The sequence below is a fragment of the Rhinopithecus roxellana genome, chromosome 5 (assembly GCF_007565055.1).
Source record: "Rhinopithecus roxellana isolate Shanxi Qingling chromosome 5, ASM756505v1, whole genome shotgun sequence".
Classification (NCBI taxonomy): Eukaryota; Metazoa; Chordata; class Mammalia; order Primates; family Cercopithecidae; genus Rhinopithecus; species Rhinopithecus roxellana.
This window is the reverse complement of record NC_044553.1, coordinates 67,925,408-67,949,271: the sequence shown is the minus strand read 5'-3', so window position 1 is coordinate 67,949,271 and position 23,864 is coordinate 67,925,408. Positions and strand designations below refer to the sequence as shown.

Here is a 23,864-nt window from a genome sequence, read left to right as displayed (position 1 = left end):
ACAAGTTAGAGAGTGTCAGGGAAAGAGCTGCATAGTTATTTCAATTTTTTTTTGTTTTGTTTTGTTTTTTCTAGAACTGCATAGTTATTTAGAGTGCAACCCTCAAAGCTGCTCCCGCCCCCAGAGCTAGGGCCCCCTTCTGGGGTGGCCCCCAGGAATGGGTACAGACTCTCCACCCCCGATAACTGGGCAGGAATGCTCTCCTTCTTTACTCAGCAGAAGAAAGGCTTTTCTTCCCTTTATGTTTTGTTTTGTTTTTTTTTTTGAGACGGAGTCTCGCTCTGCCGCCCAGGCTGGAGTGTAGTGGCCGGATCTCAGCTCACTGCAAGCTCCGCCTCCCGGGTTCCCGCCATTCTCCTGCCTCAGCCTCCCGAGTAGCTGGGACTACAGGCGCCCGCCAGGTCGCCCGGCTAGTTTTTTGTATTTTTAGTAGAGACGGGGTTTCACCATGTTAGCCAGGATGGTCTCGATCTCCTGACCTCGTGATCCGCCCGTCTCGGCCTCCCAAAGTGCTGGGATTACAGGCTTGAGCCACCGCGCCCGGCCTTCTTCCCTTTATGACTCAACTTCTCTTTTCAGCAGTGTGAGGGAAATTGCTTTCTTCCCTTCTATTTCCAAGGTCAGAGGCGGGAGCAACCCTGGGACCTGCGTGTGGCCCGCCAGCCTGACGAGCCATGACTCGCACCCCCAGGTGGAGGAGAGAAACAGTAGAAACCCCGAATGGGCACTTTCTTGGTCCTGAAGAGCCCCCCTCCCTGAGACAACTGAGCTTCATTTCTGTCCCTGTTCCCCGTGGCAGATTGAGACAGTTCCAGAGAAGAAGAGTTGGGGCAGAAAGTGCTGTGCTGGGTACCCTTTGGAAGGAGCAGTTGGTTCCCATGGCAGGAAGGGGGTGGTGGTGCCAGGTCTCGAGCCCTGGAGCCTTTGCTCTGACTTCCCTGTGGGCTCAGTATGTTCTGAACAGAAAAGAAACAGCAAAGCTGAAAAAAAGCTGAGACTTTGCTGCAGAGCACAGAGGCACCAACAGCCGGAATTAGAAGCTGTCGCTTAGGGAGCTGAAGGCTGACAGGAGATGGAGCCCAGGCAGGCAGAGGGCAGGCAGACACGTCATACTCACCTCCCCTCTTCTCCCCTCCCATCCCACCGGCTGGGCCTGTCCCCCCAGCAGGCCTCAGGCTGGCAAAAGGGCTCCCTCCCCAAGATGCCTCAGTGTGGTCTGTCACTGTGTCTGCAACTGCCTCCTTTCTGGGCCCCTTCTTTCCTCAAGTGTCACCAGCCCCCTCACACTGTCACGTTGCACCAGCTTGGCAGGGTTGGGCCTGGTGCACGTGTCTGGGAGATCCCGAGGGCTGCTCAGGGGATGCAGGGGGTGGGGTGAGTCAGCAGGGGACTTGAGTCTGAGTCAGCAATGGGATTGGGAAAAGGGTAGAGACCCTTCTCTTTGTGCAAAAGATGAAACTGAGGCATGAGGGGTGAAAGAGAGCCTTGCCCCAGTCCCATAGATACATAGCAGTGATGGAACCCAGGTGTCCTTCACCTGCCCCAGTACCCCAAGGGAGGGCATCAGCTCTTCCTCTGTACATCCCCTGCAGCAAGAGACTAATTCATCTCCAAGGCCCAGAGATGGCATTTGCCCAAGGGGCACCTTGCCTTTTTGGGAGGAAAGCAGGGAGGCGGGTATCCAGGCCTGGCCACATGGGAAGGCCCCAGTCTGCTCTGCAGAGGCGTCTCCAGGGGCAGAATTGCATCGCCTTCCCCATTCCTGGGCTACCCAGCTCCAAACTGGGAGCCCAGAGACTCTGCATGACCTGGCCCAGAGGCGAGGGGAAGGCAGCTTTTCCTTCTTCTGAACAGTCATCAGCAAAATCTGGGGGCTGCCCAGTGGGCTCCACTGAGCTCTGGCTCTGGCCCACGTGTACATGCCTGGGTCAGTGAGTTCCTCTAGGCCTGAATCCTCACCTTTACACCCCAGTGCCTGGCAGAAAGGTTGAACATAGGGCACTGCCCTGGGGTGTAGGTGGTCTGCCCCAGTGTATCCAGTCTGTAGTGATGTAGCGAGCAGGCTGATCAATGCTAGGCCTTAGTCCAGTAAATGATCAGGCCCCCTCACCTCACCCTACAGCCAGGGCCTGGTAGAATCCCAGAGGTCAGACTCCCAGAGGGATGGGATGGCAGGGTGGGGGCAGGAGGACCTGTTTACCTTCCAGAGGAACAGGTGCTCACAGCTAATGGCATCTGCTGTAACTCTAATAAGAAGACAACCTCTTCCCAGAATCAACCCCCTCTGCCTCTCCTAAGACAGTGCCTATCCCTATTTGGGATATGGGATCATGTCATCGGTGCAGTGAGTGGCTGCCCACCAGCCCCTCTACAACAAGTTTTGAGGTCAACCAAAGCTGCCATAGGGGCCTGAGCATCCAACCACTCTGTCTTCCTAAAGGGGCCTAGATTGCCTAAAAGTTTGGAGTTCCCCCAAAATAGGGGACATCTTTGTACTCAGCTCTTCTGCTCCAACCCTGAGAGTGGAAACAATGAAGGGCCACATCTGTGTGGGGGCAAAGAGGGGGTGACATAATTTTCTAGTGATCGTGGCATCAGGGCCAGCAGAAGGGGAAATGAATCCTCTTCAAGCCCAGAGGCAGGGCCGTTTCACTGGACTCTGGACAGGACCTCACCCTGGGATCAGCTCCCAAGAGAATTTTTTTCCCCAGCCTGTTTCATTTCAGGGGCACTCCACTACCCTGCTCCCCATTTCCTACCTGTAGAATAGAGACCAAGCTTAAGCAGGAAACACTGGGATGAGGTTCTTTAATAAGAGCAGGAAGGAGAAAAATAAATAAACCTCATAAATTCAGGAGAGCAAATGATGCCGACGTCAGGCAGGCAGCCTGAGAGGGGTACATGCTAGGAAGAGTCTGCCCCCAGGCCTAGGAAGAGGGGCGAGCCAGGTTCAGGGTAGAAGAGCACCCGAGAGGCCACTGCCCCTCGTGACTCAGCCAAGCAGGGTGGAGGCAGCTTTTCCATTTCAGCCTCTGGTTCTGGACAGGCAGAGGGGAGGGGAGGGCCCTCAGCCGGGGAGTGGCCGTCCCCAGGGAGCTGTGAGGTAGTGCCAGGCTCTGCCTCAAGGAGTGGACAAGGGCCAACTCAGGGCAGGCCTGATGGGGCCTGGAAGCCTGGCAGAGCTGCTAACATTGGGGCAGGAGGGTTTGGGGCTAGAGTGGAGGTTCCAGGTGGGTGGGTCCAACCCTCCAGGTGAGGAAACTGAGCCCAGAGTGGGGTACCACTGGTTGCTCAATAGAAAAGGCAGAGCGGGCCCAGGACCCCACTTTCTGCCTCCCAGTCCATAATCTTTTGCCTTCAACAAATATATGACACTTATCTAGAGATGTGGGGGTAGGAAGTCAGCTTGAGAAGACTTCTAGGCCCCAGAGAGGCCCTGCTGTGAGGGTGCCTAAGTCCTGTCTCGGCCTCTGGCCTGGCTGTTGAGGAGGCGGCTGCAGCGTCCAAGGCAGCCATAGCTTCCCACAGCCTCAGAAGGCCGGGGCTCCTTTTTCCTGGGGGAATAGAGCCACATCCCAGAGAAGGGGCTGAACATCCTTGCTAAATATCCCACTGGGATGGGGGCATCAAAGGCGGCTCTCCTGGGCATCTGCCTTTGCTATGACTGGGTCCCGCTCACACAGCTCTGAGGGGCACTCGCAGTCCCTCTCAGGCTTGTCCTTGGTCTCAGAGGGAAAGCAGGTCCTGAAGCAGGCCCTCACCGACTCCTTCACCTCTGCCTCCAGACCCTTCATCCTGGCCTCATACTCTGCCAGCGCCTCCTTCTGGAACTGTGGAGACAGCAAGGACCCCTGCCTGGCTCAGGAGGGCCCCCTGTCCACCCTCGCTCCCTGGACAGTGGGAAAAGGAGATGCCCAATATCCATGTTCGGAGCTCCTAGGAGACTGGGGTGAGAGGCGGGGTGGGGGAGTGGTGGAGCCCATCAGGAGCCTGTCAAGAAAGGGATCCCAGCCAGGCAGAGATCTGCAGAGCTGCCTCATTTGAAAGGGCCTCGGGACCCCACAGTGAAGGATGATGGCCCCTTCCCTGCCCTCTGACCGGCAGCTCCCTGGGGCAGGGCCCCTTTACACCCCAGAACCCATTCAGTTCTGCTGGGGGCCCCAGTAGTGAACCTGTTACCTGCTTTTCCATCTCCCGTATCTGTTCCAGGCAAGCAGCCTGCTTCTCTTCCAGCTTCTCCTGGTGCTTCTCCAAGTTCTCTGTCATCTGGGTGGGAGTGGATGGCAGAGAATCAGGACAGCACAGACGGGCAAGCTGGGTCAGAATCCAGCTGTAATCCCAGCTAACTAGTTGTAAGACCTTGGACAAATTCCTTAACATTTAGGTAGTTTTTTAAATTTGTAAGATAAGGATAGCAGCACCTGTCTCACTGGACTGTAAAAGATTATACAAGACAGCTCATGTGAGGCACCTGGCAGAGTGCCTGGCACAGGTCAGGACCCAGTAGGTGGCAGCTCTGTTCTGTGGTTAATCCCCAGGGGAGCTTCAGGTCCATTCTCTCTTCTAACTCCTTGGCACCTCAGGAAGCCTCCTCACTCGCTCTTCATCCCCCGACCCTTGCCAGTCCCAGCCTCCCCGGCCCTGATACGGGCGTTAGCCCATACCATTTCCACACATGAGAACTGGCCAGAGACAGACCCCTTCAGGCTGGTACCCCAACCTCCATACACAGGCCAGAACCCCAGGATGTCCCCTTCCACCCCAGCTGCATGGACAGTGCTGGACAGTGCATCTCCTAAGGGCAAAGTCAGGGCCTGGGGCCACCCCTTCCCACTCGTGAAGAGAGATTGTGTGTGTGTGTGTGTGTGTGTGTGTGTTTAGGAAGAACACAGCCCTTACACACCTGCTTGATCACCTGCACCACTTCCTGGATGTGGGAGTTGTTAATCTCTCTCTTCAACCTGTTGGTGTAATTGGAGTTTTAGAAAAGGGAGAAAAGCCCTAGGGAGAGTAGGGTAACATGCAGTCTACGCAGGGTGCAGGCAAATGAGAAATCCAACATAGGGCAGGAAGCAGCTGGGGGCAGGCGTGGGGACCCAAGGAGTATGTAGGGGCCACTGGGAGTCATGGGGCCCTCTGAGGGAACCATTTCCCCACCAAAACCCGCTGTCCTTTAAGGCTTCCGTGGGAAACAGTGACACTACAGTGGACAGGCTGCGGTCCCAAGGCCTCAGCTCCCTCCCTGCAGGCTCGGCTGCCTCCAGGGCTCTGCCCCTGTAGTGTCCGCCTCCGTGTTTTGTCTGAGGAGGACACTCTGATCAAAGGTGACAGGTGGGATCCGCTTTTTGGAGAACCAGGGGACAGGTGAATCTTTGGGAAGTGAGTCAGGATCCACTTGTAGAGAGGCCCCTTTCCACCTGAAGTGGGGTCTGCCCAGCCCTGGGCCTCCCCTCCAGGGCTCACCTCTCCTGGGCCATCTTATCTGTGGTGACTTTGGTCATGCCCTGGATCTGCTCCAGTCTCTTGGTCTCCAGCTTTTTCTTCATCTCTTTGGTGTCGCTGCAGAGAGACAGGCATGAAGGAGCTGTTTTGGGCGGCCGAGCCCTTGCTGGGAGGTGAGGCAGGTGTGGGAGGGAGGCAGTCGTACATCTCCGCCATCTCCTTCAGGGCCTTCAGCTCTGCCGCCTGTTTCTCTCTGGCCAGCTCCATCATTTTGGAGATTTGCTGCAGGGAGAGGAAGCAGGTTTGGCGAGAAGCCCTTTGTTGTGCAAAGGGAGTTCAGGGTAGGGGGGGTGTCGGTGGGAGGGTGGGATGGGTCGGTGGCGGGGAGTCGGTAGGGAGGTGGGGTCTGTGGGAGGAGTGGATGGGGTGGCGGGGGTGGGGTCGGTGGGGCTGGTGGGGTTGTCGCCCCTCCCCTCCCCTCCCCTCCCCTCCCCTCCCGTCCACCTCGGCCGCGTGCTGCTCCTTGCGCTTCAGAACGCACTCGTACTGCTCCTCGCCCTGCCGCAGCAGCTCCAGCTCCAGCCTGTCCTTCAGCTCCCGCACGCGCGCGTCCATGCCCTCAGGGCCCTCGCCCGGCGCGGCTCCGGCGCTCTCCTCGCAAGGCAGGCTCCTGGGGAGGCCACGTGGGGACAGGCCCTGAGATCCTCCGCCGCCCGCGCTGCAGAGGGCAGGGCACCGCCACGGGCCTTACCTCTTCTTGCGAGAGCCTTTGCCCGGGCCGAGCTTGCCGGCCCCGCCACCCCCCGCGCCCCGCGGCCCGAGCTCGGCCAGCTGCGCCGCGCCCCGCTGCAGCAGCTCCTCCCAGCGCCGCACTCCGCGCCGCTCCAACTCCCGCAGCTCCTTCTCGTGCCGCCGCTGCAGCTTCACGACGCCCTTTAGCTCCCGGAGCTCCTCCAGGCTGGCGGTCCGTGGCTCTGCGGAGGCCGGGATGAGGCACACCACCAGCCAGGCCGCCCTGCCTGGCCAACCCCCAAGGAGCCCCGGACCCGCCCCAGGCTCATCCCGGAGATCACCGGGCTCAGCACGCCTTACCCGCAACTTCTTTCATAGCCTCTTCCCTGGCCCAGGCCCTGGCTGCTGCAAGAGCCATGGGCTGGGCTGGGCTGGCAGGTGCTCCGGGGGGGCCCCTTGGCTCCATTCGCCTACCCCACCCCGCCCCTTGGGAGTCGCAGTATGTGCCCCCTGCCCCGCACTTTCCTGGCACTGAGGTTTCAGACACAGCCCTTCCTTCCCCAGGTGAAATTTTTTAAAGGGAAGTGTCTGTGGGTGCAGAGGTGGAGGTGCCCCCAGTAGGTGTGCAGACCGGAGCTCATACCTGGTGACCCATTGCTCCTTGGGGCCAACGCACCATTGACCTGGCTGGCAACTGGACTCGCCAGTGGGAAGGGCTTCTGTGTAGGGAGAGCAGGTTAGGAAGGGGGCTTGACAGCCCTCTCTCCCCGAGCCTGGGACTAGGCCCTCCCCCCATCCTCTCCCACAAATAGGGCCGAGCTCTGGTGAGCCCCTGGCAGCAGTGCAGGCAACACAGACCTCAGGCAGCCCTCCCATGGCCTCCTTGAGCTTCTCAGACCTCTTGTCATGGGCATTGAAGAACTTGATGGGGTTGGCGAGGGCCACAGTGAGATCTGGGTGGGTGCACAGGACATTACAACATGGTGTATATGGAGATGTGCCTGGAAGTCTCCCCTGTCCTCACCCACTCCAGGATGCCCCATCTGGATCTCACCCCACTCTGGAGGCTGGCTGGATGGGAAGGAAGGGGGAACAGACACCCTGGGGCTCCTGGCATGCCATGGGCTCCTACCTGCCCAGGCACCAGGTACATAGTCCTTCATCTCCAGGAAGACGAAGAGCGCAGGCATGGTGAGGGGCATGTTGCTCTCACTGTGTAGGCACAGGTGGTGGTACCCTGTCAGACAGGACGGGGTTGGCAGTGAGCCAGAGCCCATTCCTGCCAGCGCTGTGCACACACAGCCCAGGACCCAAGGGTCTGACTCTGGCACTGCACCATCCTGGCTGTGTGACTTCAGCCAGGTTCCTTTAACTCTCTGAGACTTTCCTCATCTGTGAAGAGGGGATGAGTGTCTACTCATGTGGTTATTGTGAGAATGTATTATAAGCCCTTAGCACATTTTAAATGCCCATAAGTGTCAGCTACTTGAGAAACTGCCCCAGCCGTTTCAGAAAATTACAGCAATTCTGTTAGGTGGGCAGAGTTCCCGCCTCTGTCAGGTTCCTGGAGAGGTACTGTTCCTGCCCTACTCCTTGAAATGTGGGGGCTTAGGTAAGGCCTCACTCCAGGCGCCCTTCCAGAAGTTGCCCCACCCTGTGCACAGGCTCCTGCTGCTGATCTTGGAACAGTGAAGAAGGACCCCGCTCCTTACCAGAATTTAGGGCATTGATGGGGATGATGCGGTGTCCAAGAAACTTGTTGCCTTCCTCCATCACAGCCACCCTGAGAGAGGCCAGCTCAGGCATCAAGATCTGGGGAGAGGTGGGGACATGACAGGCTGGGAGGGGAGAAAGGAGCCAAGCTGTCCCCCTCCCTGGCTCCAGAAGTCTCAGCATCACTGTGAGAACATGGTGAGTGTCACCAGATTTGGTGAGGACAGACAGAGAGCACACTCTAGGCCATATACAAAGACATCCCCACAGCTCATGCCATGGCTGGTTCCACACAGGGGAGGAGGGCGAGATGTGCAGCCCAGGGCTGAGGGGACCTGGTGCAGACAGCACTTGGCAGCTTTCCTAGTGGGTATCCAGTGGGGCAAAAGACCCCCATGGGACCCTCAACCCTGAGTTCACATTTCTGCCTCTAATCTACACACACACACACACACACACACTCTGCCTACCAAGTAAACTTCTGTAAACTTGGGTTTTGCACCAGGGTGAGGGGTAGAAAGAGGAGGAGGAAGGTCAAGGAGCTGCCTTATTTACTTCCTTTTGTCTGTAAGTAGAGGCCAAGAAGTAGACAGACTCTGCCCTGCCATGCCCTGGCCCCCACCTTCTCAAAGACAAAGGGCTCCTCCTTCCAGACAGGATTAATGGAATTGGTACTGGGTGACAGCTTAGTTCGATAGCGCCTCTTGGGGTCCCCAGGAAGGCCAAACAGCTCCACTTCCACATAGGTGCGCACACTGCGTTCTGACAGGAACTGCCCAGAGATCACCTGGGGGCAGAGGCCCAGGGAAACCAGCATCAAATCCCCACCCAGGCTCTTCCCCAAGCATCTGGGGCCCCTGGCTCCCTAGAGCTGAAGCATTCGTTCTTGGGTGTTATGAAGAACCTCATTCAGCTCTGGCCACGAGTAGAGGCTGTGTAGCCCACGGGTTACAGCTAAGCTCTGAGGACCAGGGTGTTTCTAGCATGAAGGGAAGAGGCGGGCCTCCCACCTCCCTCCCCAGTCAAAGAGGGAACAACGCCTTCCCCCAGGACCTGGGGCTCTGGCTGCCCCACTCTGCCCACTCTTCCTCCCCTCCCCCACCCCAGCCTCAGCCCTTCCCGTTGGTTTCCATGGGGACCAAGTGGCAGCCTCCAGTGCTGAGGAGGAGGCAGTTTCCAAGGCAACTTGCTACTGCAGGAACTGGCTGGGGCTGAAGTTTCCAGGATATCAGGGGAGGGGGTTGGGAGTTGATTGAGGGGTGGGCTCCTGTGCCCTTCTACTCAAGACCTCAGCCTCCCGGCCACTTGTCTGTCCCAGGGCCTTGCCGTGATAGAAAGGGTGGTGGCCACCACCACGTCGATGCGGTCCACTGAGAAGGGGTTGAACTGCTTGTCCGGCCGGCGCATGAACTCGTGCTTGAGGAGGTAGCCGCTCTGCCCATTGAACTCAAACACTGCCATGTTCTGCTGCATGGGCAAGTCTGGAGGGACAAGGACACTCAGTGAGGAAGGCCCAGCTCTGTAGCTGTGCCCGTCTCCATTTCCTCCATTCCCAGCCTTTGCTGTCTGGTGAATGGGGAGGTTGGGTGGACCATGAGGATGAGGGCTTCTCCTGTCCCAGTCTGGTTCCTTGGGGTGTCTCCTCTCTTAGGCAGGGTCCATAGACTGGAGGCAGCAAGGAGCAAAGCCATAGCCAGGCCGAGCACCTGTGGTGGGAGCTGGGGCAGCTGGGGCAGGTGGCCCACAGACACACCTGGGTGGAGCGGCCAGCCTGGCATCTTCACATCCATCATGTATGCGCAGGCACACAGGCTAATGCATTTCTACCCCCAAATTCTCACATACCTGGGCATGTTCTCAGAGTACACAAACAGCAGGACTCCCCAGGCTGTTCCAAAGACCCCTCAGGGATATAAAGGTAGGGGGCACAGGGACCAGGGAAGGATTCTTAGGGGCCTGGCAATGCCCTCACCCATCGTCTGGAAGTTGAGGGCAACCATCTGGCATCCAGCATTCCAGAACATCTGGGGCATGTAGTTGGAGGAGTCCATGCGGGTTCCCTTGGGGTAAATGCGGCTCATCTGGCGCTTGTTGTAGCTGTCCCAGAGTATAGGACCCTGGCCCAAGGCCATCTGCACCAGGAGGACCTAACAGCTTACCCTGGGGGCCCTGTCCCCAGGCCCTCCTCTAGCTCCCCACCCCAGCCAGGGACCCTGGCCACTGAAGCCTCAAGGATACTCCACAAACTGCACCGCGGCCTTGGAAAGCAGGTCATATGCCTTGAGTTCTGTGAAGGACGAGATGACATAACTTCGGTTCTTTTCTATATAGGGGAGAAAGGGAGGGGAGGAGTCTTATCAGGCTGTCCCCTCCCTCAGTCTTGGCCTCGCCTTTGGGGCAGCTCCGTCTAGCCTATGGAAATGCCTCCAACCCACATTGCCACTGAGGCCTGAGGTTTAGGGACCAACCTCTGGGAGAAGTGTATGGATCACAGTGCCTGCTGGGGTGAGAGGTGTTCTCAGTGTGTGTGCACAGGGGTGGGGTGTGTGCCGTGGATGTGGAGAGTGAGGCCCACATGCCATAGATGGACATAGAGGGCATGGGGAACATGCCAGGCTGAGCCTAGGGGGTTAGTAACATGCTGTGCACACATGAAATGTGAACACGTGCTTTGATGTGCACAGGGAGTGAGGTGTGTAAGCTATGGCTGAATGTCACTGGGGAGAGGGGCACATTAAGTGTAGTACACATCATGAGTGTGCACAGGCGGGGATGCAGGCTGTGGGTTCAGGGATGAGAAGTCGATGCTACAGAAGTCCAACTGTGCACAGGAGGAGACAGAAAGAGGTGCTCATGTGCGGGACATGCACAGAGAGTGAGAGGAACGTACTGTGCTTGTATCCAGAGAAGATAAAGGTAAACAGCCGGGGTGTGCACGAAAGGGGAAGAGTGCAATGGCGCGGTATGCTCTGGTGGCTCTCTCTGCCTCCACTCCCTCTCAGGAAGTCTCATGTCCCAGGGCCAGGGCTTCTGGACTTGGCCCAGCCCACAGCACAGTTCAGCCCTGGGAATCACAGAGCCTGCAGGCAGCTGCAGGAGCCCCAGGCCATCCCAGCCAAGGTGGCCTGTCATAACGCCCAGCCTGTCACTGACACACTCCAGAGCATTCTGTTTGGTGCCAAGTTCCTCACTAGAGAAACTGGGAGCCACTGCCACTTAAGCAAGCCCTTTGCCTGACTCCCTGGCTGGGTATTTATAGGCAGGGCCCCAAGTCCAAGGAAGGGGGAGATCCGCCTTCCTCTTACCCACCGGTCAAGCTGCTTGGTCTGGGAACAGGCTTCTCCTGAGGCTAGCCTGACCACCTGCCAACACCACTCATGCTAACTTACGAGCAGAGAACTCAAAGGAGATGAACTTGGTGGGCTGAATGTAATTGACTAGGCTGGACATCTCCTCATAAGCTGTCACTTCCAGGCCTGCTGTGCCCTAAGGAGGAGAGGGGAGGGCAAAGAAGAGGAGGACGGTGGAGAGCCCAGGAATGTGGCCCAAGGCCCCCACCCAGGGGCTCAGCAGTGAAGGATGACACAGCGGGGCCCAGGGCTACCCCCACACACCTCATCCGACTGCATCTTCTTAATCTCTTCTTCGTCCAGGTTTCCTGACTCCTCCTCCTCTTCCTCTTCCACCTGGTCGTCCTCCAGCTCAGTCCCTTCCTCGCCAGCCCACACTGCCACACACAGCTCTGTCGGTACTGGCTCCTGCATGGCTCCTCCAGGTCCAGCCCCTCTCCTGTTCCAGCTGCTCCTAATACCCCCACCATAGTCTTCCCTGACTCATCTGTGCCCTCACCTGCAGGGGCACTGCGTGGGCTGCTGCCCTCAGCCTCCCCACCAGGATCCTTACTGGAGGAGGTGGGGGTGGAAAACTGGTTCTTCTTGTTCTTGATGAGGATCTTGCCCTTGAGATCCTCAGGGCTGGGCAGGGGGACACCTGGTTTCAGCTATGGAGTGGAGAGCAGGTCAGCACCATCTTCTCACCTTCATGGCATAGCCTGAGCTCCTTAATACCAAGCATGCTCCCTTGGTGTCCACCACTCCTCTTGATCCACCTCTCACTACTGCTCCTCATCCCATTCTCACCAAGATAAATCCAGCTTATCCCTTGGAGTAAATGCGGCTCATCTGGCGCTTGTTGTAGCTGTCCCTAAGTATAGGACCCTGGCCCAAGGCCATCTGCACCAGGAGGACCTAACAGGCTAATCTAGGAGCCCTGTCCATCACTTCCTCCAGGAAGCCTTCCCGGATCCCCCAAGACCAGATCAGAACTCCCTAGGTGCTCCCATAACAACCACTGAGTTGTAATGGCCTGGTTACTTGTCTGTCTCCTCACCAGAGGGTAATACACCTGAAGGCAGGGACTGTGTCTTTGTCACTAGCATACCCTGAAGCCCAGCACAGAGCCTGACACGTGGTAGGTGACAGGATCCCAGACTCACATCTAACCAAGTGAACCCTAGCATCCTTAGGAGTGTCTCCCTCCCTAACCTGGTCCTCACCCTGCCCCAGGTTCCCAGGTCCAAGGCCCAAATGTCCCACAGCAAAGCCCACTCACTGGGAACTTTTCCAGGGGCTCTGTGAGCAGCATATCCCCGAAGATCATCCGGCAATACTCAGCCATCTTAGCCTGCTGGCGGGGTCTGCAGGGAGCCAAAGTGGGGGTGGGGTTCAGTCACTCAGCACCAACCCTATTGTGTATCCTTTTGTGCCCTTGATGACCCAGATCAGGGGCCAGGAGGTCAGGGAGGGAGGGACTCGAGAAGGAGAACATGGGGCCTTAGGGAGATAATATTGAGACATGGGAGAAGCTCCAGGCGATGGCTAGAGGCTGGGGCAGTTGCGGGGAGGACAGTTGCAGGCAGGAGACTGGGGACTGGGTGCGAATGTGGCTAAATGGGCCTGGATACGCACGAGTCCACATGGTTCTCAAATGACAGGATGATAGGATAGGGGGAGGTCTTAAAGGCGCTTTCTGCAATAGCCTCAATTGCTTCCTGGAGGAGAAGGAGACTCCATGAACAGAAAGTCAGCATTCTGACTGCCTATCCCATGATGGCACTTTCCCCCCTGCCTAGTTTCAATACACACATATATATAACTGGATAGCCGCCATTGGCCCCCAATCCCCTCTGGTCCCCACTGGTCTGAGGCCTTCCAGCCATTCCTCCTTTCTAGCTTCAGCCCTCCAACCCCTCAAAGCTTCTGGCCCAGAGCCCTTCCCTACTGTCACTACCACCAGCCTCTGTGCCCTGGGTCTCACTTTGAAGAAGATGTCTGTGGTCATGGTGAAGCCGTGGGTGATAATGGGCTCTTCGTCAGGGGGTTTCCCCTTCCAGCAGTCTAGCTCCACGCAACGGCAGCCGGACAGCAGCACCTGGCGGTACATCTCAGCCGAGGAGAGGCCTGAGAACTGGCCGGCTGAGCCAGAGGATGGGGAAGAGGTGAGGGCATCACCCAAAGGCAGCCCAGCTCTCCCCCACCCCACTCCATCATGGTCTGTGTTATTCTCAGGGCCAGCAGCATGTGGGCAACCCCTGTGGAGGATGCAGAGAACCCCTGTGAAAGCAGAGGTTGGCACCGAGGTTATCAGAGCCCACCTGTCAGGTAGGTGTTGTGGGACGAGTTGATGAAGTAATGATTGAGTGGCTGTGTCATGTCATGGTTGAGCAGCAGCTTGTCCTGGGCCAGCACACTGTTCTCCGGCCCACAGAGAAACCAGACCATGCCCTCAGGTGACAGCTGGCCTGGGGGACAGGAGATAGCTGTCAGGGCTGCAGCCCCACTGCCAAGGCAGGACAGGACCACAGGGGACAAGGGGTTCCCTTAGTTCTCACCCCTCTGCACATTGATGCCACTGGGCTCATACTTGTCGATGAGGCCCTGCACCTGGTCAGGCCGTGCTGGCGGGAACAGCAGGGAGTTAAGCCGGGAGTCCCGCTGTTTCTGGTTGATGAATTTGGTCAGGTGCTCCTTCGTCATGTAGGGTTTGGCCTTAGCATGGCTGCAGGCCAGAGAGAAGAGTGCAGGTCCACATCCCTTGGGCCTGGAGGCTTAGACAACCCCCTTGTCCAGTGAAGCCTCCTGATTCCCGGCATGGCAGGTGGGAGGAGGGGATTGTTGGCCACCACCCTTTTCCCACGACAAGCACAACCCAAGAAACTCACTAAGAAGTGAAGATCTCATCTATTTCTGGCCGAGGACAGAGGCTCATGAGGAAACTCTTGTAGACAGGTTCTGGGAAGTCCTCAGGATTGATGGCATCGTTCTGGGGGCATAGTCACCTTATTGCCCCTGCCCTCACCTTCTCAGAGCTAAGAACCACAAACTCGGCCCAGCCCTGGTCAAGGGGACCTGGTCAGAAGGCAGGCTCAAGGCAGACAGAAGAACTTCAAGGACACCCAAGCACCCACTTCTCAAGGCCCTGGTTGCCTAGCAGAGAGCATGCTTAGCTGGTTTGCTCTGACCCTGATTTTGTACAGTGGCTATTCCATCGGCTGGGGCAGGATCAGAACTAAGAATGACCAGAATGAGGTAGAAAAGAGGTCAGAAGAAATGGTGCTGCTTGTCAGGGTAGTAGGCTGTCTTTTTTAAATATTCAAAAAATATTCAAAAATATTCAAAAAGAAGCAATTTACATACAAACATATATGCACCTAACTACAGAGCCCCATAATATAAGAAACAAAAACTGATAGAATTGAAAGGAGGACAATTCAACAATAATATTTGGAGACACCAAAAGCACGGGGACAAAGAAAGATAAACTTCATCAAAATTAAAAACTTTTGTGCTTCAAAGGCCACCATCAAGAAAGTGAAAAGGTAACCCACAGAATGGGATAAAATATTTGCAAACCAGACATCGGATAAGAGATAAGTCAACGAAAAGACCACCCAATTGAAAGATGAACAATGAATTTGAATAGGTATTTCTCCAAAGAAGATATATAAGTGACCAATAAACACACAAAAAGGTGCTCAATATCATTTGTTGTTAGAGAAATGCAAATCGAAACCACAATGAGATACCACTCCCACTAGGATGGCTAAAATAAAAGACAATCACAAGTGTTAGTGGGATGTGACGAAACTAAAACCCCACACAGCACTATGGGAGGCCAAGGAGGGTGGATCACCTGAGGTCAGGAGTTCAAGACCAGCCTGGCCAACATGGTGAAACCCCATCTCTACTAAAAATACAAAAATTAGCCCAGCATGGTGGTACATGCTTGTAATCCCAGCTACTTGGGAGGCTGAGGCAGGAGAATTGCTTGAACCTGGGAGACAGAGGTTGCAGTGAGCCGAGATCGCACCACTGCACTCCAGCCTTGGCCACAAAGTGAGACTCTGTCTCAAAAATAAATAAATAGGCCAGGCGCGGTGGCTCAAGCCTGTAATCCCAGCACTTTGGGAGGCCGAGACGGGCGGATCACGAGGTCAGGAGATCGAGACCATCCTGGCTAACATGGTGAAACCCCGTCTCTACTAAAAAATACAAAAAAAAAAAAAAAAAAACTAGCCGGGCGAGGTGGCAGGCGCCTGTAGTCCCAGCTACTCCGGAGGCTGAGGCAGGAGAATGGCATAAACCCGGGAGGCGGCGCTTCCAGTGAGCTGAGATCCGGCCACTGCACCCCAGCCCGGGAGACAGAGCAAGACTCCGTCTCAAAAATAAATAAATAAATAAATAAATCCCCACACAATGCTCTCACTTTAGAAAACAGTTCGGCGGGCCGGACACGGTGGCTCAAGCCTGTAATCCCAGCACTTTGGGAGGCCGAGATGGGCGGATCACGAGGTCAGGAGATCGAGACCATCCTGGCTAATACGGTGAAACCCCGTCTCTACTAAAAAAAAAAAAAAAAATACAAAAAAACTAGCCGGGCGAGGTGGCAGGCGCCTGTAGTCCCGGCTACTCGGCTACTCGGGTGGCTGAGGCAGGAGAATGGCGTAAACCCGGGAGGCAGAGCTTGCAGTGAGCTGAGATCCGGCCACTGCACTCCAGCCTGGGCAACAGAGTGAGACTCTGTCTCAATTAAAAAAAAAAAAAAAAAGAAAACAGTTCGGTGGTTTCTCAAAATGCTAAATATAGAGTGACCACATGACCCAACAATTCCACCACTGAGTATATACCCGAGAGAATTGAAAGTATATACTCGAGAGAATTGAAAACATGTTCACACAAAATCATGTACACAAATATTCATAACCAAAAAGTACGAAAAACCCAAACATCTACCAACTGATAAACAGATGAACAAAATGCGGTATATCCATACAATGGAATATTATTAGGCCATAAAGAGGAATGAAGTACTCATGCATGCTACAACATGGACAAACCTTGAAAACATTATGACAAATGAATTATGACATTGAAGAGCACATATTTATGATTTCATTTACTTTACCACCAGAATAGGCAAATCTACAGAAATAGAAACAAAAAGTACATTTGTGGTATTCATGGATTCTGCGCCTTTGCATTCCTTCCCTCCCCCCAAAAAAATATTAAATGTCTTTCAGAATCACACTGGAAGGCCAACATCAGTCTTAGTTTGGAGCAGAGGGTCTGAGCAGGAGAGTCTAACTGGATCTCCCCAGACCCATCCCTGCCTCTGGAGCTTCAGCTCCAAGCAAAGTTGGGTCAGTATCCTCTACTGAGACACAAGGAAAGCAGATAGATAAGGAGGACTGAGCCAAGTGAGGAGCTCAGGCGGCAGGAGAGAGGGAAGGTGGATGTGTGCTGACCACGGGTAAGTGGCGCTGGCTGTAGGGGAGCCGCAGGAGCCCATTCCTACCTCTCCCCAATGACACATTTGGATCCCTGTGACTGACTGCATCAAGGAGTCACCAGCTCCACAGAGCTGTGGCTGTGGGGTAAAGGCTGGTCCTAGGATTCATGTGGGTAGGTAATCAATGGGGATCTTAGTTTTATTTATTTATAATATTCCAAATTCTTACCAGGAGAAAATGCTCCATGGGGCACAGGTTGGGACCCACACAAGAGGACTGGCCAAGCAGGGACAGGGGCTGAGGTCCTTTCTGCTAGCCAGGCTTGAACCCTGGCTCAGGGCCGTATCAGCCCAGAGGACTCCTTTTTGTAATTCACATAAGGTGCCTCATGGGGTGACCCTGCTTACAACTTGTAATTAAAATTTAATTATTTAACTAAAAAGACAGGGAAAAAAATGCTTTTCTGTACAGAGCAGAAGTCTGCATCTTGGCAGCTTCCGCCTTTGGTTCAGTTCCTCTCCCCCATACCCTGCAGACTTCCAGATCCCTGCAGACTGCCTCCTGCCACCACAGACCTTATCTCGCTCCTCCAAGCTGAAAACATTCACGCTCAACTCCCATTCTCAACACTAGACTGGGAATGCACGCTGTTTCTGCTGCCTGCCCTGAACACAGTCCGTCAACCACAGCCCCAGCACCCCGACCACCCAGGGTAGGGGATACAGACAAACCTGCTTGGAGCCCAGTGTCTTACCCCCTTGCCCTGGCTCCACCCCCGTGCCTAGTGTCAGTAACCAGCAGCTCCAGGGTTGATTGGCTCTCCAGGCTCTTGGCTGGGGCTGTGATGTCATCTCTGCTCCCCGACCCACTATTCCTGGCCAAGTTGCTTTCTGGTGGAGACAAGGATACTGGGGGATGGGGGAGTGCGGATCCACTCACCTTGCCTTTAGGGAGGTGGCAGGCACTGAGAGCAGCTTCCACCCGCTTGCGGTCAGCAGGAAACATCTGGAAAAAGCTGAAGGGACAGAGAAAGGCACCAGGTAGAGAGAGGAGTCAGGACTAGAAAAGAAAAGCTTTGGGGAGCCCCTGGAAGCCTGGGGAGGGGTTGGGGGTCTCACTTCTTCACCGGAATCTTCCCTTCAGAGTTGAGCTGCATCTTGAGCTTCACAAGGCTGGGGGGCAGAAAGCAGCCTGTCAAGGCCCAGGGCTGGCACACTTAGCACCAGGGCTCAGGCCAGGTAGGGGGCGCTTACATCTTGTCCAGGAAGGTGCTGCGGGAGGCGTTGGCCGTCAGCGGATGCTTGACTAGGGCCAGTATGTCCTCAGCCCAGACCTGCAGGACCACAGAGAGTAGCAGTCAGGCTCCTGAGCCCCCCAGCCCAGGCCTGTGTCTCTCAGGAAGTCCAGGCTATCCCAGGGGCCCAGACCCAGGCCCAGTGTTCCCTGGCACACCTTGCCCACGTTCTCCTTGTAGGAGACGAAGTTGTGGAAGGTGAGGTCCACCATGTCCGGGCCAGACACCACTGTGAGTGTCTTCAGCAGGAAGCTGTTGTCAGGAAAGTCCATGTTGAAGACGTCCCGGAGCTTCTGGCTCTGCAGCACGTGGTGGCATGGTTAGGATGGAGGTATGCTCCCTCCCTGCCCAGCGTGGCTCTCTCTGGCCCTCCCCTCAGCCACCTGGGCTGTGGCCCACTGGGCAGAATCCCATCCCCATCCCAGGAACCACACGCCTTAGCATCTTCCTGTCCCTGACTCTAGTGGCTGGGATGGAAAAGAGAAGCCCTGAGGAAAAGGTTAGCCAAGGTGGCAGGCGGGCGGGGGAGCAGCCCTGGGAGTCCTGTGTGTGTTGGTTGCCACTTTTGTTTGAAGATGGATTCTTAGCTCCCAGTCTCAGAAAACCCGCTTCCCACCAATCCCTTCCTCCAATTTTCCTACCAGCATTAGACAAATATAGGCAAACTAGTCCAGGGGTGGGGGTGTAAGCCACCCCTCCGAGACAAGCTGGGGTGCTTTAGGGGCAGGAGCTGACCCCTCCTCCCAGATCCCTGCCATCTCAGCTCACTGTGCCCAGTTCTGAAGCTCAGAGCCCAGGCGAGCCCAGGAGCAGCCGCTCCCCTTCCTTGGCTTCCGGCCACGGTCCTTGCTGCCCAGCCCAGGAACCATTCCCTGTGCTCCAGAAGTCAGGCTTCCCACCCCCACAGGGACCCCCTGCCCTTGCCCCATGGACCTAGTAGCTGTGATTGAACCTGGGCTGCTACTGGACACACCTACCTTGGGCATCTTGGCAAACTTCCCAAAGCGAGTGTCCCGGATGCTGGTGATATCCAGAAACTCCATCTCCTGGGGGTAGGGGGCGGGGGATCCCGGTGGGAGCAAAGAAGGGATGTGGGACAAAAAGTCCAGGTTAAGAATGAGCACCAGGGAGAAGGGAGTTTCCACGCCCTTCAAATCTTGGCCAACACCTCTCTCTAGATGCCAGGGCTGCCCAGTTCCACCTGGACCCCACCTTCCCTTCCTATGGCCCAGGTTCTCTCTATTCATGCGGATTTTCCTCCCTTCCCCTCTGTCCATTCCTCCCTGGCAGGGAGCTGAAGCCTGCAGTGTCTCCTCCACCATCCTGGACCCTCTTCGGCTTCCCCTTCCCGTCCTCCTGCCCAGCGGCTGAGGCCTATCTCTCATCTCCCAGAGCCCCAAGTCAACCCACAGCCACAGGCAGAGCATCAGCCTTCAGCAGCAGTGCTTTTGCCTGTCTCTCTCTCTCCCCAAGGGATGCTAAGGATGGAACATTTGGGTAGCCACAGGTTGGAGTGACTGCATCCTCCTTTCCAGAGCAAACAGCCCCTACCCACAGGGGAGCCCCTGGAGCCATCCTTCCAGGCCATTCTGTACTCCCCATCATCCATGCCTCAGTGGATAAGCGGGAGTCCAGGGCCATGGCACACAAGGGTTTTCTCACCTTACTTTGATATGTCCAATATAAATAGTAGCCCTTAGGATCCACACGGAGGATAACTGGAGAGGCAATTGTAGTTTCCTGCAGAGAGAAGGAGCCAGCACTCTGTTCCGAGACCTCAGGCCAAGCCTCCCTGGTCTAGGCCAGGGGTTTCAGAGCTCATTATCTTCCCAGGAGGTGCCCATCCCAGAAATCTGAAGGCATTTCCTTTTGTTGTCTAGAGCTAAGCACCGGGAGGGACAGAGGATTTGGGGATGCCATTTCTGGAAGAGAAGAATTTTCCCTTCTAAAGCCCAAATAGACTTTCTCCCTCTAGAACCTAAACAGGATCTTGGCACCTACCTCACCTCATAGAGGGAGACTCCCTACTGCCACCCAGGAGAGATTGACACAGCGAGAGCCAAGAGTCCAAACTCCTGCACCGGCATCTAAGGTTCTGCACAATCCAAATGCCACCTAACTTTCCATATGCCCCTTCTTCCCTCCATGAACACCTCCTACTCCATCCATTCAACTGTCCCATAAAGACACCAAGCCTTCCCACCTCCAAACCTAAGTGCCCAAATCTCCTCTGCTTGAAATAACTTCAAGGACAACCCGAGCCCCCCAGCTTCCAAAAACGCTTCCTGAAATGTGCTATAGTAACCAGGGAGATGTGGGTCACAGACCTAGAAGCCCACCTAGAAAATCACCAGGGACTCATGGACTCCAGGACAACAAGCCTGTGCTAGACCTTGAGCTTGGTGCTTGGTGCTTGGCACTTGAATGTGGTGTTTGCTGAATGAGTAAATGAATGAATGAATGAATGAATGAACTCACCTTCTAAAGTCCTGTTCCACTCACTCACAGAGCACATAGGCTACCTTTTAGTTTAATGGTCTTTGTATGTATATAACAAGACATTAAAATTAAGGTTTCCAGCAAGGCACAATAGTTGCCACACACTAAAACAGACCAAATGCAGCATTTACAAAGTAAATGATCCAAAAAATGTTCTCAGATCAGGGGTGGTTAGAGTACAGGGGAAAGAGAAAATTTTTGTGGGGAAGTCAATTTTGAGAAAGCTGTATTGTGAGCTCCATTCCCTTACCTCCCCAAGGGAGAGCTGGAGTGCCTGATCCCCCACCTTAAGCCTAGTGAGGAGTTTCAACTCTACTTGGAGAGCTTTTGTGATCTCTTTTTATTATTATTATTATTATACTTTAAGTTCTGGGATACATGTGCAGAATGTGCAGGTTTGTTACATAGGTATACATGTGCCATGGTGGTTCGCTGCACCTATCAACCTGTCGTCATCTAGGTTTTAAGCCCCACATGCATTAGGTATTTATCCTCATACTCTCCCTTCCCTTGCCCCCAACCCCACAACAGGCCCCTGTGATCCTTGAAGTTGTAGGCATAACAGACAGAGGTCGGACTTCTGCCCAGGAGACCTAGTGGGCTACAGTGGGCTAACTGTGCGAGGCAGAGCGGGGGTGCTGGCCTGTCAGACGAACCTGCACCCTTGGGACAGCAGATGCGTGGGTATTTGCTGGGGTCCAGGGTGGGCCCATGGGAGAGTGGGGGCAAAGGGCCTAAAGCCACAGGAAGCTGAAGGTAGTAACAAGGGGCTGAAGACATAGTTGTGAGTGACCTCTAAAATGGAAATGCTGGGGTGACTTCAAGCAAGAGATCCCCATTCGAAGGGGAGGGTCCCCCAAGAATCCTCAAAAATGTCCTTCAGAGAAAGAATAAGCTTTAAACTTCTGCCAGGCTCAGAAAGCATGAGCCAATTTATGACAGCCCCTATTTAAATAGAATTTGGTTGCCCCTTTCCCACCCCCCTCCCTACAGCTCATGCCTAGAGGGGCCTTGAGCAGGACCAGCAGGGAATCCCACCAAGGCCCTTTTCATGGGGCCTCCAGCCTACCTGAAACCATTCCTAGAAGGAGGAGGGTAGAAGACATTAATGTAAATAAAGGTTGGAGTTTTGATTATAGCCAGTTTCTGACATCCGACTGGGTTTTGTGATGAGAAGTGACCACTGGACTGTGTTACCTGAGAGTAAATGTAATATCTTGTGGCCTTGCAGAGTTTCTTTCCATGGCCAGGAGGAGAGCTTCTCCTACCAAATATACTGTAAAGAGGCCATGGGGATGAAATAAAGTTGGGATTTGGTTACATCCTATGTATTCTGCCTATTCAACATGGCACAGCGTACCCATGTCATCCACTAACTGTGCTGAAAGCAGCCTGAAAGCAGAGCCCTGTCACACAGCAGCATGGGCCCTGTGGCTAGGCTTGGGACATTCTTGCTTGTGCAAGTCAGGATCCAGGGAACATCCAATGCCCTACCTTGGAGAGGGGAAGGGAACAGCCAGGTACACAGGTGCCAGCTTAGGAAGAAGGACAGTCTCCACTAGCCACCAACCCGCCCCTCCACTGCCACCCTGTGACCCTCTGCCCAGTCAAGTTACACACACTGCCCAGAGGAACTGAGACAGGCCACTTCGCTTTTCATTCTGAGCCACTTCCCTCATTCCACAGGCTCCTGGGGCATGTCACCTCCATGCCACCATCACCATGCTACACCAACCCCACATCACTCCTAGGGAAGCAGGAAGCTTCTCACCACAGGGCCCCTACCTGTAGTCTTGAGCAGTGAGATCCCCTAGCCCAGCCCCAAAGGGCCTAGACCCAGACCCCCTCATCCCACCTCCCTCCACGCTAGCACTAAGGGCCGTCTTCCCTCCCCCACCCAGTCTTCATTTCCCTTCCTGGGACCAGCCCAGCACTCTAACTCTCAGACTGGGCCAGCCCAGCAGCCTCCCCTCCCTGAAGGAGGATCTCCATATTGTTCTCCCCAGCCTAAGACAATCCCCGGCCTAAGGGAACATTTTCAGGGGCCAGGAGAACCAGAGGCTAGGAGCAGCCCCATGTAGGAAGGAACAGACACAGCAGAGAGAGGGCTGCAGGGTGCAGCAGCGCCTTTCCTTTCCCTGCAGACACGCATCGGGGAGCAATGCTGAGTCCAGCAAGGGGTAGCAGAAGTCAAATCAGTTCCTTCCCTGGAAGCAGAAGCCTCTAGTTCTCACTTAGGTCCAGGGGCCTTTCGTGGCTGCCCCCACAGCAGCGCAGGGGAGAGCAAGGCTTCCCTGGATGGGACAATGCCCGATGGAGGGGTGAAGGAGCTGGGTCTAAGCGCCCTGCCAGAGCAAGGGCAAAGCATCTGTGCTGGGAGCAGGGACGAGCTCACCTCTCCTCCTGGCCTCCCTCAGCTCTGGGCTGTACTTTCCTCCTGTTCTCTTGGGGGTTTGAAGGAGAAGAGATGCAGACCCAAATAAACTACCTCCAGTGACCAACCAGGCAGCTTACCAACTTCTCACACCTAGACACTGAGACTTAGCCCTGCAGCTGGGGACATACACCCTTAACCACAGGTTTGTTTATCCAGGCAGTGGTGTCAGCTGCCTGGCCAAACCACACAGGTGCCTGGATCCTAGGAGACATAAACCAATCCTCCTGCCCCGGCAAAGCCCCCGAGCAGCCTGGCCCCCACGACCAGGTGCCCCAGAAGTCAAGGCCCCTGCCCCACTTACATCATCCCATTTGATGAAGCGCTCCCCTTGGCTCAGATAGGCCTTCACCCTGGGGGGCAGCAGCACAGGGTTGAGCAGAGACATGGTGCCAAGTGTTCCTCTTTGGAGAGTCTGGGCAGACACAGGCGGGCAGAAGAAGGGCAGGAAGGAGGCCAGCCAGGAGGGGGAGCCAAGCTGGGCTCACATGGCACCCGTCCCTGAGCTGCTCCAGAAATCTAGGTGCTCTTATAGCCCCTGGGGTGGCCCTGGCTGAGTGCAGGGCTGAGCTCTAGCCAGAGACCCATCTGCCTTGTAAATCACCCTCCTCCCACTCGCCCTGCCTGCCATGGGGGCCTGTGGTCACTGCTTCTGCCCAAGGAGGCAGAAGCAGGAAGCCCCCGCCTCTTCTGGAAGCCCCCGCCCCCACCCCCACCCTGTGCCTCTCAGCACTTCCTGCTCTGGGCTTCCTCCTCTGCGCTGCTCAAGGTGGAGAGGTTGTCATGAGGCCCAGCCGCCTTGGAGCCAGGGCCTCTCAGTCCCTGCGGTGGGCCCGGTCAGATTTGGCCCAGGAGGGCTGGAGAAGGACGACATGGAAATCAACTGGGGAGACTGCTGCCCAGGCCTGGACGGAGGAAAGGCGCAGGGAGCTTACTAGGAGAAAGGACTTCCTTGGGCAGGG

General features: G+C 55.6%; 1 protein-coding gene across 5 annotated transcripts; it reads right to left on the bottom strand.

Moving 5' to 3' along the window:
* Positions 1–2,789: 2,789 nt before the first annotated feature.
* Positions 2,790–23,594, bottom strand: PLCB2 (phospholipase C beta 2). 5 transcript variants are annotated; one of them, XM_030930636.1, is made up of 32 exons: positions 23,207–23,594; positions 19,632–19,709; positions 18,947–19,015; positions 18,128–18,268; positions 17,929–18,008; positions 17,794–17,847; positions 17,615–17,690; positions 14,108–14,208; positions 13,778–13,944; positions 13,541–13,687; positions 13,204–13,361; positions 12,855–12,937; positions 12,499–12,583; positions 11,737–11,887; positions 11,502–11,614; positions 11,277–11,373; positions 10,126–10,210; positions 9,860–9,984; positions 9,214–9,368; positions 8,510–8,674; positions 7,887–7,986; positions 7,307–7,411; positions 7,033–7,127; positions 6,818–6,893; positions 6,535–6,579; positions 6,194–6,416; positions 5,947–6,112; positions 5,648–5,724; positions 5,464–5,559; positions 4,904–4,961; positions 4,180–4,266; positions 2,790–3,830 (listed from the first exon to the last, which is right to left on the bottom strand). In XM_030930636.1, the coding sequence occupies exons 1-32, from the start codon at positions 23,288–23,290 to the stop codon at positions 3,627–3,629; spliced, it is 3,546 nt and encodes a 1,181-aa protein (XP_030786496.1). In that variant the 5' UTR covers positions 23,291–23,594; the 3' UTR covers positions 2,790–3,626. The 5 variants fall into 5 exon arrangements, 3 of the variants coding, with proteins under 3 accessions (XP_030786496.1, XP_030786494.1, XP_030786495.1); XM_030930634.1 differs by lacking the exon at positions 6,535–6,579; XM_030930635.1 differs by lacking the exon at positions 6,535–6,579 and having other exon boundaries at positions 11,791–11,887.
* Positions 23,595–23,864: the final 270 nt, after the last annotated feature.

Coding starts and splice junctions, on each gene's coding strand:
- PLCB2 (XM_030930636.1), bottom strand. CDS start 23,290: ATGTCTCTGCTCAACCCTGTGCTGCTGCCCCCCAGGGTGAAGGCCTAT. Junction 13,362..13,540: donor CCACAACACCTACCTGACAG/GTGGGCTCTGAT, acceptor CCTCTGGCTCAG/CCGGCCAGTTCTCAGGCCTC. Junction 12,938..13,203: donor CCACAGACATCTTCTTCAAA/GTGAGACCCAGG, acceptor CTTCTCCTCCAG/GAAGCAATTGAGGCTATTGC.